Source organism: Trachypithecus francoisi, unplaced genomic scaffold, assembly GCF_009764315.1.
Source record: "Trachypithecus francoisi isolate TF-2019V2 unplaced genomic scaffold, Tfra_2.0 Lachesis_group0, whole genome shotgun sequence".
NCBI classification, from domain to species: domain Eukaryota; kingdom Metazoa; phylum Chordata; class Mammalia; order Primates; family Cercopithecidae; genus Trachypithecus; species Trachypithecus francoisi.
In genome coordinates this window covers 139082396-139096357 of record NW_022681453.1, presented here as the reverse complement: position 1 = coordinate 139096357, position 13962 = coordinate 139082396, and the positions used below count along the sequence as shown (strand labels likewise).

The following is a 13962-nucleotide window of genomic DNA, read 5'->3' as shown; positions in this document are numbered from 1 at the left end:
GTAAACTGGCGATTTTAGAAAATATACAAAAGAAAAGTGGTTTAATTCCTTAAAATTGGACTTATGCTAGTATTTGGGGGTAACTTTTCTTTTTTGCCTAAATCAGAAGAAAAGAATTGTCTCTTGAAATTAGAGCACGAATTTATTTATTGTTAAAAAAAACTTCAAAAATTCTTAGATTTTATTTTTTTCCCTTGCTAAAACAAGATTTTCTTTTATTTGTACAAATTTATTGGGTAGATGAGAAATTTTGTTGTATGTATAAAATGCATAGTGATCAAGCCAGGGTATTTAGGGTGTTGGTCACCCACCTACAATACATTTTTGTTAACTATAGTCACCTTGCTCTGCTATCAAACATTGAATTTATTTCTTCTATTTTACTGTATGTTCATACCCTTTCACCCACTTTTCTTCCTCATCCCTCCACACCCACTCACCCTTCTCAGCCTGTATTATTTATCTTTTCATTTTCTACTGCCATATAATCATTTTTTAACTCCCACAATAAGTGAGAATAAAAATGCATGGATTTTAATTTTAAATATTAAAATGTAATGTTAAATAATTTTGATATTCGTTTAAAGTTTGAAACTTTCTTTGGTTTGAAAAATTTATCTTAAGATAAAACATCTAATAATGACTGCAAAGGATGTTTATTACAGCTAAAGAAATACCTTATTTCATTGGTATTTGCAGAAATTAAAATAACCTAGGGAGTATGTACATGTAGCTTAAATCCCATTCCATGCTTTTCCAGCAGATGTAGCTATAAACCAGAAATGTTTAGAATGTTAAATTTGATCCAAGCTATTATAGTAGAGGGTACTTAGATTCAGGAATTCAGAATATTAAATCAGAGTAATGAAAATATCTTCAAGGCTGACTGACAGCAACTTTTTGCCCCTTACTGATACTTTAGGAGATTATTTTTGCCTGTTGATGACTGAAAATAGAGCCTCTCAAAATTTATTTCAGATTGTAAGCTTTTTTACCTCCAACCTGAAGGCTTTAATTTGGTCAGTTGGTAGCTAAATTCTTTATTACCAGACTTATCCTGTTTTAGGATATGACGATAAGATTCTGATGTCCACAAAGCAAGTTTTATTTATTGTTAGATTTATCATCCAATGAGAAGTTTTGGGAATTGACCTCTTTTTACCTCCAACCTATTCTCTTTTTTAAAAGTTGTAAATTGTGTTCTGTAATTCGTTCACATTATTAATTAATTAATTAATTAATTAATCAATTTATTTTTTTGAGATGGAGTCTAGCTCTGTCACCAGGCTGGAGTGCAGTGGCGCCATCTCAGTTCACTGCAACCTCCGCCTCCCGGGTTCAAGTGATTCTCCTGCCTCAGCCTCCCAAGTAGCTGGGACTACAGGCATGTACCACCACGCCCAGCTAATTTTTGTATTTTTAGTATAGATGGGTTTCACCATGTTGGCCAGGATGGTCTCGGTCTCCTGACCTTGTGATCCACCCACCTCGGCCTCCCAAAGTGCTGGGATTACAGGCATGAGCCACCGTGCTTGGCCCACTTATTATTTTGAATATTTTTTATTGGTTGCAAAAGTAACGCATGCTCATGATTAAGATTTCAAAAATACAAAAAAAAAAAAAATTCTAAAACTATTATTCTAATTTATTAAATTTTATTTTTCATTTCCAAATGAGATGTTGAGTTTATTTATAGTGTCTTTGCAGAATATCACATTCTGTCCCCAGAGGCCATAAGTGTCTGCTGTAATTTCAGTACTTATGAATAAGTATATCTGCTTATTTTATTTGAAGATTAATTATCTTAGAAGTCCTATGGGTTTTCAAGCAATGACCAGTGGCTCCTAAGTTTTGTGGTTTTTAACCTCCACATATGCTCCATGCTGTGCTTCGCAGGTGACATTCTTAATGCCTTGGCTAATGTTTCTGGACGTAAACACCCATCAACAGTTCAAGTGAAACAGCTGAAGATGTGTCTCCCCCTGATGCCTATAGTGCTTCACCTCGTAACTTCACAGGTACTATCGTATTGAGGAGGAAAAGGATATAAATGTGCCTCTTTTCTTTGTAAACTGGAGCTGAGAATCCTCAACTCAAAATTTAAATTGAACTAAAATTGTACATAGCTTCCAGAATTTAATCTGTAGAAACTCTCATCACACAGGTATTTCGACCTCAAGTTGTGACAGAAGAGTTTCTTTTCAGCTATGGAACTATTCTTGTGAGTAACACTAAATTTTCCTTGTTTCTAATAAAATTGTGGCTGCCTCTACTGTTTGTGGAATTTGGTGTCAGAATGAGGTAATTTAAAAATCCTATTGGTATTTATTTGTCTCTAGGGAAGTGACCTTTTAATATTTTTATCTGTTGACTGTAATAAAATTTGACATTTGGAGAAAACACATTCTCTCCTGATAATGTAGTTTGTTCAGAGACAGCCCAAATAGGGTAAATATGCCCACAGAAACACTTTCATAGATTTTGGTATTAAACGTCATGAAAAAAATATAATAAAACTGGTGAAAATGGAATGCTGGGAATATATTATCATCACTCTCTACTTCAGCTTATATTGTCCAATCATGTGCAGTGTCTCTTTTTTTTTGTTTTGTTTTGTTTTTGAGACAGAGCCTCAGTCTGTTGCCCAGGCTGGAGTGCAGTGGTGCAATCTTGGCTCACTGCAACCTCCGCCTCCTGGGTTCAAGCGATTCTTCTGCCCCAGCCCCTACAGTGTCTCTTCTTATGGTGGTATTTCTCTATGTTAAGCTCAGTTTAGCTTTTTCTTTAATTTTGAGGATACAAGTAGAAATGAAAAATCATTGTATTATCATTCACTTCTGTTTTTGCTCACAAAAATTGTCTTTTTGTTTAGCTCGTGAATTATGTTATCTTTTTCCCTTGCCAGTAGTAGTTACAGTATATATGGTTGATAAAATGAGTAGTCATACAGAGGGAAAGCTAAAACATTTGTCACAGAGCTTCTCCAGTCTTACTTTGATATTAATAGTAAGCTGAACAGAGATTTTCAAAATGCCATAGAGGTAACTAGTTAAAATGAGGTCAGCATCTCAATTTTATTGTTAGTTTGGAATTTTATTTTAAAAAAGAGTGCCACATACAAGTGAGAACATGGTTTTCTAGAAAGTTCATTATAGGGTGAAGTATGATGTTTGTAAGTATAAATGTTGAGTGGCGGTTGCTGATTTCTTAGGAAGCAATGCAGTAAAGGTCCTTTTGAGCTCAATTTCAAATTTTTATCATTTAAGTACTTTGAATCTTGAATTCCAGAAAGTGTATAATTTTGTTACCACATTTATGAATTTGCAAATTATGGGAATTTTTATTTACCACCATCTTTTTACCTGTTTTTAAGTGTAACATAGGCATCATTTTAGCATGACTATTTTTTTATTTACAATTCCATTGCACTGGCACATTGATGCCTGAAATTAGTAATTTTGTCATGGTAACCCACCTTGGATTATTTTGGCACAGTGTTTGTTTGGGGTAGGTATAGTTGTCTTTGTTCTTTCTCCCTCTCTCTCTTTTTTTTTTTCATGTGTAGTATTTTCTTCTGCCTACATTAACCGAGTATGCTTTAGGTTTTTAAGGAACTACCAATATTTTCCAACAGAAAAGTCTTTATGGACTTTCGGAAATTCTATGTATATTGGGGAGAGCTCATCTCCTGCTTGTAATTCTGTGTTCGGAGACAAGGGAGGAGGCCACACTGAGTGTGTCCATAAAGACTTCTATGGGTGTTCTGTTGGGTCTTTTCAATACGGGCACTTTTAGGAAATGGAAAATAACTTGGCTGGTTTAGAGATCATGAAGGTATTAAAAAAATTTTAGCAGTTTTTTTCTTGATAGTCTCACCCAATTAGAGGAAGTTTAGGGAAATAAAATGAAGGTCTTTTGCCTCTCTTCAGTCTATTTTCCTAGTTTGAATCATGGCCCGTCGCAGAATTCTTGAATTATTTTTCTTACTGTGTTCGTTGGTTGGCCTTAACTGTGTGGTCACCTTTTGTATACTCAGTGTTGATGGCACTGATGAAATACTAGTAAAGGGAGAGAATTACTGACTAAAATTCAGGACCTGGATTTAGTTATCCATACAGTTTTTGTGCACGTTATTGTGAACTGTTGAGAATTAATGTTGCTTCTGTGAATTAATTCATAATTTTTCCAGAAGATAGCAAAAATGTTACTTGAGTTACAGTGCCTTACTGATGCTATAAGGTCTAGTCTACTCATCCAACATTCTATAGACCCTTAGAAATTTAAATTGCAAATTAGCGTATTAAAACCCTTTGAGTTTTCTGCCTTAAAATAATTTTAAATTTTTTTTTAGGCAAAGCCTTTCTAAACTATTTGAGAGAGCTTTTTTATTTTATTATTTTATTTTTTTTCATGGTAGTGGTGGGGATGCACAGTTATGAACGTTCTGTAGCCCAGTCCACAGAACGATTATGTGAAATTGTCCAGAGCATAGTGCTTATTTGGTTTTGGTGACATAGGGAAGTAGTCCATTCATATTTACATACTTAGCATTGTGGAATTTTTGTTTGTTTGTTTTTTCACTTTTTTTCTTTTTTTGAGACAGGGTCTTTCTCTGTCTCAGGCTGAGTGCAGTGGCACAATCAGGCTCACTGCAACCTCTGCCTCCCAGGCTCAAGCAATCCTCCCTCCTCAGCCTCAGATGTAGCTGGAACTACAGGTGTGTGCCACCATGCCTGGTTAATTTTTAAAAATTTTTTGAAGAGATGAGGTTTCACCATCTTGCCTGAGCTGGTGTTGAACTCCTAGACTCAAGTGATCCACCGACCTTGGCCTCCCAAAGTACTGGGATTATAGACATGAGCCGCCTCTCCCAGCATTGTGTTTTGAAAGACTTACTGGTACATCTGGAGATAAATACTATTTTCAGTATTTCTCAAAATGTATCTCATGGAGTAGCTATTGTCTTATGACAGGGATATTGTCCTTCTATATTTTAAAGATATGACTTAATTGGGGTATTCAAGCTTAGTCCACTTTTAGAAGCTGTATGCAGTGGCAGCAAACCAAGAACTTCTTGGCTTCCCTTGAAGCAGCTCTTCACGAGCTGCTGGCCTGCCTTGGGGTGGGTGTGGAGGTAGCAGCCAGGGTTGGTGTGATCTCTATGCATTAGAAGGGTTCTTAAGGAGCAGACTGGAGAAGGGGGTATTGGAACTGTGCTTCCCATTGACTTCAGTATTATAATGACACTAGGGCATGGTTTGCATATTTGACCTACAGACTTTTTTTTTTGGTACAAAAATTCAGGATACTTCTTATATATGGAGGCATAAATCCAAGAATTACTTTTTTGTACATTTTTTTCCCCATGGAAAATGAAGTTTTGGTCGTCTTACATTTTAAAGAGACTAGCATTTGGAAACAATTCAGTAGAGTAATTTTAAACTATTATCAAGCTTTGAAAGACTCCTGGAAAAAGAGAACCACCCAGCTGATAATTGCTATTTTCACTTCTTATTGGCAGAAGCAGCTTGTCATCTTACTCAGCTCCCTCTCCAGGTTTCAGCAGTCTAGTCTCTGGGGAAGTTCTGTGGTGAATACCATGCTTCTTTTGGGCCTCCATTGAATTGGGCTGGGAAACAGGAAGTAGTAGATTAAGGAAATATTTTCAAGAGCTTATGATGTGTATTAACCTAACATTCACTGTATTTCTTATGTCCTTTTGAAAATGCATTTGATCAATGAGCAGAGGAAGCAGACTTTGTTGTGTTTAAGTTCTGGCCTCATTAGTTTATAAAAGTATGATGGCTTGTGGTGGTTATAATTTTCCACAAAAAATAACTATGAAAGATTATACTTCCTTCCCTCTGTAGATTTTTATGTAAAGGAATGCTGATTTATTGATAGATATTGGTTTCAGCTGCAGAAAAGCCAGAGCTAGTGCACTCTGGTATTTTTGAAAATATGATAGTATATATTTACTTATTTGTTGCCGCCTAGATATTCTTGTCTTTTTTTTTTTTTTTAACATATCATGAATTTGTATCCCAGTTTGCTGTAAGAGCTTTTTTGCAGTCCCTGTTGGGGATCACTGAATGATACTGAGAGCACTGGCACACACTGCTCTACACCCTCTAGCCAGCGGACCAAGCTCAGGATAGGTGGTCTTTTTTGCTCCCTTGCTGAAACTCCCATCTTTTGAGGTTTGCACCATGAGAAGATATTGTGTCACCCCCTGTGTTGTGGTCATCTGCAGATTTCTGGGTCATTGGCTCTTGTTCCTCAGCATTCCTTTAGCACTTGGCTCACCATGAGCCTCTCCTTGCCGCTCCTGCATTATTGGTGGGGAATTTGATATCCCTCTGGAGGATCCTTCCAGTGCCTCAGCCTTGCAGCTCCCTGGCTGCTTCTCTTCTCAAGAGCTTGTCTGTCTTCCCATCAGCTGCCTGCTCCCATGGTCAAACACTTGACCTTACTGTCAGCATCCCCTTGTTGGTCCACCACCCCTGATTTTCAGCTCATTGCCTCTCCTCCCCAACTCCCACAGCCCTTCAGGTTCTTTGAGATTTAATTGTTCCTACCTGCTTTCTGCTCACCATCCTGCCCTGCCAGGGATCTGCTTTTTCACTTTCTCTTTATTCCACCTAGAGTGCCTGGTCCAGCATTAGTCACAATCTTTTTTTTTTTTTTTTTTTTTGAGACAGAGTCTACCGCTGTCTCCCAGGCTGGTGCAGTGGAGTGATCTTGGCTGACTGCAACCTCTGTTTCGTGGGTTCCAGCAATTCTCAATCCTCAGCCTCCCAAGTAGCTGGGATTACAGGCATGTGCCACCACTCACGGCTGATTTTTGTATTTTTTATAGAGATGGGGTTTCGCCCTGTTGGCCAGGCTGGTCTTGAGCTCCTGACCTCAAGTGATCTGCCTGCCTCACCTCCCAAAATGCTGGGATTACAGGTGTGAGCCACCATGTCCGGCTCTCTGGCAACTCTTAATGCTAGTTAAATTTAAGTTTCTACCTACCCTAGCCCTGCTTTGAATGGCTAAATATGGCTGGGTGGGGGGGGGCAGGTAGAGGGGAAACAGTGCAAATAACAGGTCTCGCTTAAAATTCACATCAGCTGATGACTATTTATATCTTCCCTTCTCTTTGAATCTCCAATGCCTCCTACTCCGTTCTCACTCTCACCTCGTTACTCCCTATTATACTGAGAATGAGAAGGAAGAAATATATCAAAGGATATTGAAATTGGTAAATGAATGAAATATTTAGTAGGAATTTAAAAAAATTAAATAGGGGAGGTATAAGGTAGGAAATAAGTTAAAAGAAGCCCATAATTCTTCATATTAAATAATTACTTAATAAACAATTTCAGCATTTAGACAAGCTTTATTTAGATATACATTCATATATATATACACACATTCATATATATACACACATATATACACACACACACAAGAAAAAGACAGTACATGCAAGTGGTTAGAAAGTCGTAAGGGAAGAGAAAGGCAGAAAAGGCAGTGAAGCATGCCTCCCCAGGTTCCCAAAGGAAACAATGCTTGTCCTTTCCTGTGATCTCTTCCTCAAAAATTATTGTTCACATCACTAGCATTTGTGTATTATGTGTGTATTTTTTTTTTTTTTTTGAGACGGAGTCTTGCTCTGTCGCCCGGGCTGGAGTGCAGTGGCCGGATCTCAGCTCACTGCAAGCTCCGCCTCCCTGGTTTACGCCATTGTCCTGCCTCAGCCTCCCGAGTAGCTGGGACTACAGGTGCCCGCCACCTCGCCCGGCTAGCTTTTTGTGTTTTTTAGTAGAGACGGGGTTTCACCGTGTTAGCCAGGATGGTCTCAATCTCCTGACCTCGTGATCCGCCCGTCTCGGCCTCCCAAAGTGCTGGGATTACAGGCTTGAGCCACCACGCCCGGCCTGTGTGTATTTTTAAGAGAATTGCACAGAAGGGATTGTTGTTACATACTCTGCTCTGTGTCTTCTTTCTTTACTTAGTAATCCATAGATATTTACATAGATTTGTTTAAGTCAAAAGGTCTCTCTCTGAGTTTTTTATTCAACATCAAATTTATATTTTATTCGATAAAATTTATGTGCCCATTTTGGAATTATGTGAAATGATTTTAACAAAATTATCATGAAAAGCATACATAGCTGCTTTTAAAAATTAACTTGGCTGGGCATGGTGGCTCATGCCTGTAACCCCTGCACTTTGAGAGGCCGAGGCGGGCTCAGTCATGAGATTGAGACCATCCTGGCCAACATGGTGAAAACTCATCTCTACTAAAAATACAAAAGTGGGTGAAACCCCATCTCTATTAAAAATACAAAAATTAGCTGGGCGTGGTGGCACATGCCTATAGTCCCAGCTTCTCGGAAGGCTGAGGCAGACGAATCGCTTGAACCTGGGAGGCAGGGGTTGCAGTGAGCCGAGATCGTGCCACTGCACTCCAGCCTAGTGACAGAGCAAGACTCTGTCTCCAAAAAAAAAAAAAAACAAAACTCCAATTTAAAGTCCATTTTGTTTATTTGTAGACCAAAAAAAGAATTGAAGATATCCTCTGTTTCACTTTTTAAAGGGCTTGCATTTTTTAGGCTTTCTGATTTCTTTATAACCTAGACAATAAATGTCTTTAAGGTGTTTTTCTTATTTTAAAGGTAATTTATGCTTATTTATTTAAATTATAATTCATGCTTATTAAACAAAATGTAGACAAGTGTAGTGAAATTTGAAGAAAATAAAATTATCTCTAACTCTACACTAGGAGACAACCATTGTTAACATATTGTTGTTTTCTTAGGTTTTCCATTCATATAGATGCATTTGTATTGTAGAAACAATTATTTATGTTTCTATAACATATATGTGACATATACAAATACATATGGTTGACACCTTCTGTATCCATAGATTCATATTCTAAATCCTTTAGAAAACTTAAGTTGCATTTAAGTATTTTCCCATAACTTTAAAACATTCTTTTTAAAAACATTTTAAAGTTTAATTTTAAATTGATGAATAAGAATTGTATACATTTATTGTGTACAGCAGATTGTTTTGAAATATGTATACATTGTGAAATGGCTAAATTGAGCTAATAAAATATCTATTACCTCACATACTTGTTTTTGTGGTGAGAAAACCTGAAATCTACTATTACCAATTTTCAAGACTACATTTTTATTAACGATACTCACCATGTACATTAGATCTCGATACCTTATTCCTTCTATATAATCAAAATTTTGTATCCTTTGACCAATGTCTTCCCCCTACCCCCAGTCCCTGGTAACCACCATCTCTTCTCTACTTCTGAGTTCAACTTTTTAAATTCCCACCTGTAAGTGAGACCACATGATGTTTGTCTTTCTGTGCCTGGCTCTTTTCACTTAACATAGTGTCCTCTAGGTTTATCCATGCTGCTGCAAATGACAGGATTTCCTTTTTAAAACAAATCCCATTGTGTATATTTGCCACATTTTAAAAATCCATTCATCTGTTGATGGACAGTTGAGTTGATTCTGTATCTTGGCTATTGTGAAGAAAGCTGCGGTGAACATGGGAGTGCAGATATTTCTTCAACATACTGATTTTATTTCCTTTGGAAATATATGTATATATGTGTATTTATTTCAGTAGTTGGATTTTTTAATCATGTGGTACTTATATTTTTAAATTTTTTGAAGAATCTTCATACTATTTTTCATAATGGCTGTACTAGTTTATATTCCCATCAACAGTGTGCAAGAGTTCCCTTTTCTATACATCCTCACCAATCCTTGTTATCTTTTATCTTTTTGATAATAGCCATTCTTATAGATGTGAAGTAATATCTCATTATAGTTTCAATTTTCCTTTCCCTGGTTAGTGATATTGATCATTTTTTCCATGTACCTATTGATCATTTGTATATTTTCTTTTGAGTAATGTCTATTCAGTCCTTTGACTTTTTTTTTTTTTTTTTTTTTTGAGACAAGGTCTTGCTTTGTCACCCAGGCTGGAGTGCAGGGATACCATCATAGCCCACTGCATCCTTGATCTCCTGGGCTCAAGTGATCCTCCACCTCAGTCTCCGAGTAGCTAAGCCTACAGGTTCATGCCACCACGCCTGGCTAATTTTTTATTTTTCTGTAGAGACAGTCTTGCTATGTTGCCCAAGCTGGTCTCAAACTCCTGGCCTCAGATTATCCTCCTGCCTTGGCCTCTCACAGTGCTGGGGTTACAGGTGTGAGCTACTTCACTTAGCCTGACCATTTGAAAACATTGGGTTATCTGCTTTCTTACTGTTGAGTTGAGTTCCTTATATATTTTGGATATTCACCCCTTATAGATACGTGGTTTACAAATATTTTTTCCCATTCCGTAAGTTGTCTCTTCACTCTGTTGTTTCCTTGACTGTGCGGAAGCTTTTTATGTTGATGTAATCCTATTTGTCTGTTTTTGCTTTTGTTGCTTGTGTTTTTGGATTCGATCTAAAAAAGTTATTGCCCGGACCAATGTCATGGAGGTTTACCCCTTTATTTCTCTCTAGTTGTTTTGCAGTTTCAGGTCTTACGTTTTCTAACATTTTAATGGCTACTATCCTGTTTGTATGAACGATATATAGTTTGGTATAATTTCAGTAAGACTCAAAAATAAACAATATACTATTTAGGGACACGTGTATATGTGTTAAAACTATTTTAAGAAATCCAAGAAAATGATAAATACATGATAGTGATTACCTCTGGAAGTGAGGTAGGCAGATGGGATGGAGAGCTTATGCAACCAATTGGGAATGTCTTAGTTCTTAACTTGAGTAGTGAGTTTAAGCATTTTCTTTGTAATGCAAAATGTATACCCATGTTCTTTTGTATATGTTACATAGATTCTATTATATTAGTTTTTTTTTTTTTGGGAGACAGAGTCTTACTCTATTGGCCTGGCTGGAGTGCGGTGGCATGATCTTGGCTCACTGCAACCTCCGCCTTCCAGGCTCAAGCAATTCTACTGCCTCAACGTCCCAAGTAGCTGGGATTACAGGCATGTGCCACCATGCCCGGCTAATTTTTGTATTTTTAGTTGAGATGGGGTTTCACCATGTTGACCAGGCTGGTCTCGAACTCCTGACCTCAAGTAATCTGCCTGCTTTGGCCTCCCAAAGTGCTGGGATTACAGGCGTGAGCCACTGCACCTGGCCTATATTAGATATTTTTAACACATACCACTTGAGCATAGTAGACCAATTTCTACTGTGGGCTAATTGTTTATATTTCATTGCTTTTTAGTTTCAAAGTCATCTTATATTTTATTTGCTATTTGTTACCACATATAAAATAATATGTACATATTATTTTGTTTCCTAGGGGCAAGAACTCTGTTGCAGTGTTCTTGCAGTCAGTAACATGGGTGCTCTGCCTAGCATGGCAGTGATTGTTTCATTGTCATGGAGTACCTTTTCTGTCCAGAGCATTCAGCCAGAGACTGGGAAGCTCATTCATCCAGGGAACTGAGGCCTCAGAGAGCTCACAGCCGAGCTACTAAGGCCTTCCTCTCAAACAGCAATGGGAGTCATCCTGCAAAGGAGGCACTAGCATGGGGCATGGAGCACAGATAAGGGGATTGGAATAAAAGGTATCTAGGAGGAACTCAAAACAGTGGTGAAATTTGAAGACAGGCCCTGAGAGCGAAACTGCTGTCTTGACAAAGTTTGTACTCAGGGTAGCTAAGGCTTGATTGACCTTCCTTTGAGATGACTGTTTTCCCTGGTTGGGTGCCATTCTAACTCACTTCTGATATGGCGAGCGAGTAATTGTGGCGTATTATTGGACATAGTTATGTATCAGTTATATTATTTTCACTTTTGCAAGTGCTTATATTAACATTGACTTTAATCCAACATTAAATCTCATTGATCGTGATTTGTATATTTAAAAATGATTCTTTGGGAGGCCAAGGCAGGCGAATCACCTGAGGTCGGGAGTTTGAGACCAGCCTGACCAACTTGGAGAAACCCCGTCTCTACTAAAAATACAAAATTAGGCAGGTGTGGTGGCTCATGCCTGTAATCCCAGCTACTCGGGAGGCTGAGACAGGAGAATTGCTTGAACCCGGAAGGCAGAGGTTTTGGTGAGCCAAGATTGCACCATTGCTCTCCAGCCTGGGCAACAAGAGTAAAACGCTGTCACACACACACACAAAAGAGTATAGTTTATAATTTATGTATATTATTTAATATACTTTTATAACTATAATAGTATTTATAATATGTGTAGAGTATTTAATACTGTCTGAGTTATTAAGAACAATAGATACAGTTTTGGGCAAAATGTAAACTGCCTATATTTTATTTCAGAGTTACTTTGAAACTATTTAGTAAAAATTTTATTTTTTTCAGAGTCATATTACATCTATAGACTCAGGAGAAACGAACATAGATGGAGCCATAGGTGAGTAGACCATGGAACATTTTTATGTCTTTGTTTGAGGTACTTTAATATTGTGATTTAGAACATGTAAGTAAACACCTATAATAATTAACTGTATTTCTAGGACTGACAGCATCAGAAGAATTTATCAAGATCACGTTGTCAGCTTTTGAAGCAATAATACAGTATCCTATTTTACTGAAAGACTATTGCTGCACGGTCAGTTCTGGCAGCTTTTGAAAAAAGCTCCTTTTAAATTTACTTGGTAATTCTGTATGTAAAGAGACCTCGTTTACAGTGCTTGGCTCATATGTGTTCCTCACATGAAATAACCATTCAGAACCCCCCTACCTTGGCAGGATGAACATAGGAAATCCCTTCCCTTTGTTGACTTTCTTGGCATTTTTCTTTATTATTCTCTTTCCTTCTTGGTCCACAGCTATCCTTCAGCTTACTTCTTGCCTGATTATTTGTTTTAACTGGTAGTACAAACCTTCAGAGCAAGGTTTCTCAACCTTGGCACTAAAGGCATTTTGGGAGGGACAATTCTTTGTTATGTGGCTGTCCTGTGCATTCTGGGATCTTTAGCAGAAACCCTGGCCTCTACTCAGGAGGTGCTGGTAGCCCCACTCCATCTCCCTTCAGTTATGACAACAAAAATTGTTTCTACACATTGACATATGTCCTCTGGGTGGCAAAATTGCTCCCATTTGAGAAACTGTGCCTTTGAAGGATCCTTAGGTGAGCTGCATGTTGACTTTAGGAGGAGGAAATCCTCCCTCCCTTTCTTTCTGCAGAAAGGCCCCCAGAAGAGGAGCCAGTTAGGAAGACAACTAGCTTATGGGTACAAGGAGCAGTATCAGGTTTTACCCGGCAGTGGCTTTCCCTAGAAGCTGCTGTGGAACAGGCACGTGGTTCCATCCTTCCCTCCTTAACTTTCGCATCTCCTACCCCTGCCCCTCTCACTGAAGCACTGGTGATTTGGTATAGGGAGGATGTGTTTCTTATACCCCAGCTCATGCCTGTTTCCAGTGTTCTGTCCCATTTAGCATTTGACCCAAGCAATAGTGACTGCTTTCAGATAACAGATTATGTGGGCATCCGAAGCATAACCCAGCAAAGAGTTTGATGTGAAAATATTTTTCACATTTCCAACAAGTAACCCTGTAGGCAAAATTTTAGATAGTAGTCAATCATGAGTTGTGAATTTCCTGTAATGATGATGAATAAAAGTAATGAATTTAGAAATCAAAACTGTACTTAAAAAAGATATTGTGAAGTAAAGAAAAAGTTAATTTTGACACCTTCATGGTCACATAAATACCATTGTAGAACTGAATTCTTCAGTTTGTTTCCTCGCATATTTCTCCACCCTCTGCCCGCACCCTTCAAACACAGTTAACGTGTGTGTGTGTGTGTGTGTGCATTAAATCCTTCACTTAAATACTGTATTCTGTGGCTTCTAACATCTTGGAATTAGCTTAGTTCTACTTTGGGTTTTTATTATAGACAGATTTAGAAATTTGAATTTGTAAAACATGGTTTA

At 37.8% G+C, this 13962-nt stretch overlaps 1 protein-coding gene across 9 annotated transcripts in view; it reads left to right on the top strand.

Annotated features, from left to right (window-relative positions):
- Positions 1-13962, top strand: part of ULK4 (unc-51 like kinase 4) — a 735134-nt gene that overhangs the window by 242683 nt on the left and 478489 nt on the right. For all 9 annotated transcript variants that reach the window (XR_004437258.1, XM_033212151.1, XM_033212152.1 and 6 more), the window contains 4 exons: positions 1897-2018; positions 2165-2221; positions 12386-12437; positions 12541-12635. Coding sequence is in view for 8 of the 9 variants with exons in the window: in XM_033212151.1 (XP_033068042.1) it covers positions 1897-2018; positions 2165-2221; positions 12386-12437; positions 12541-12635 (326 nt within the window). In the remaining variant the exon portion in view is untranslated. The remainder of the gene's footprint in view (positions 1-1896; positions 2019-2164; positions 2222-12385; positions 12438-12540; positions 12636-13962) is intronic.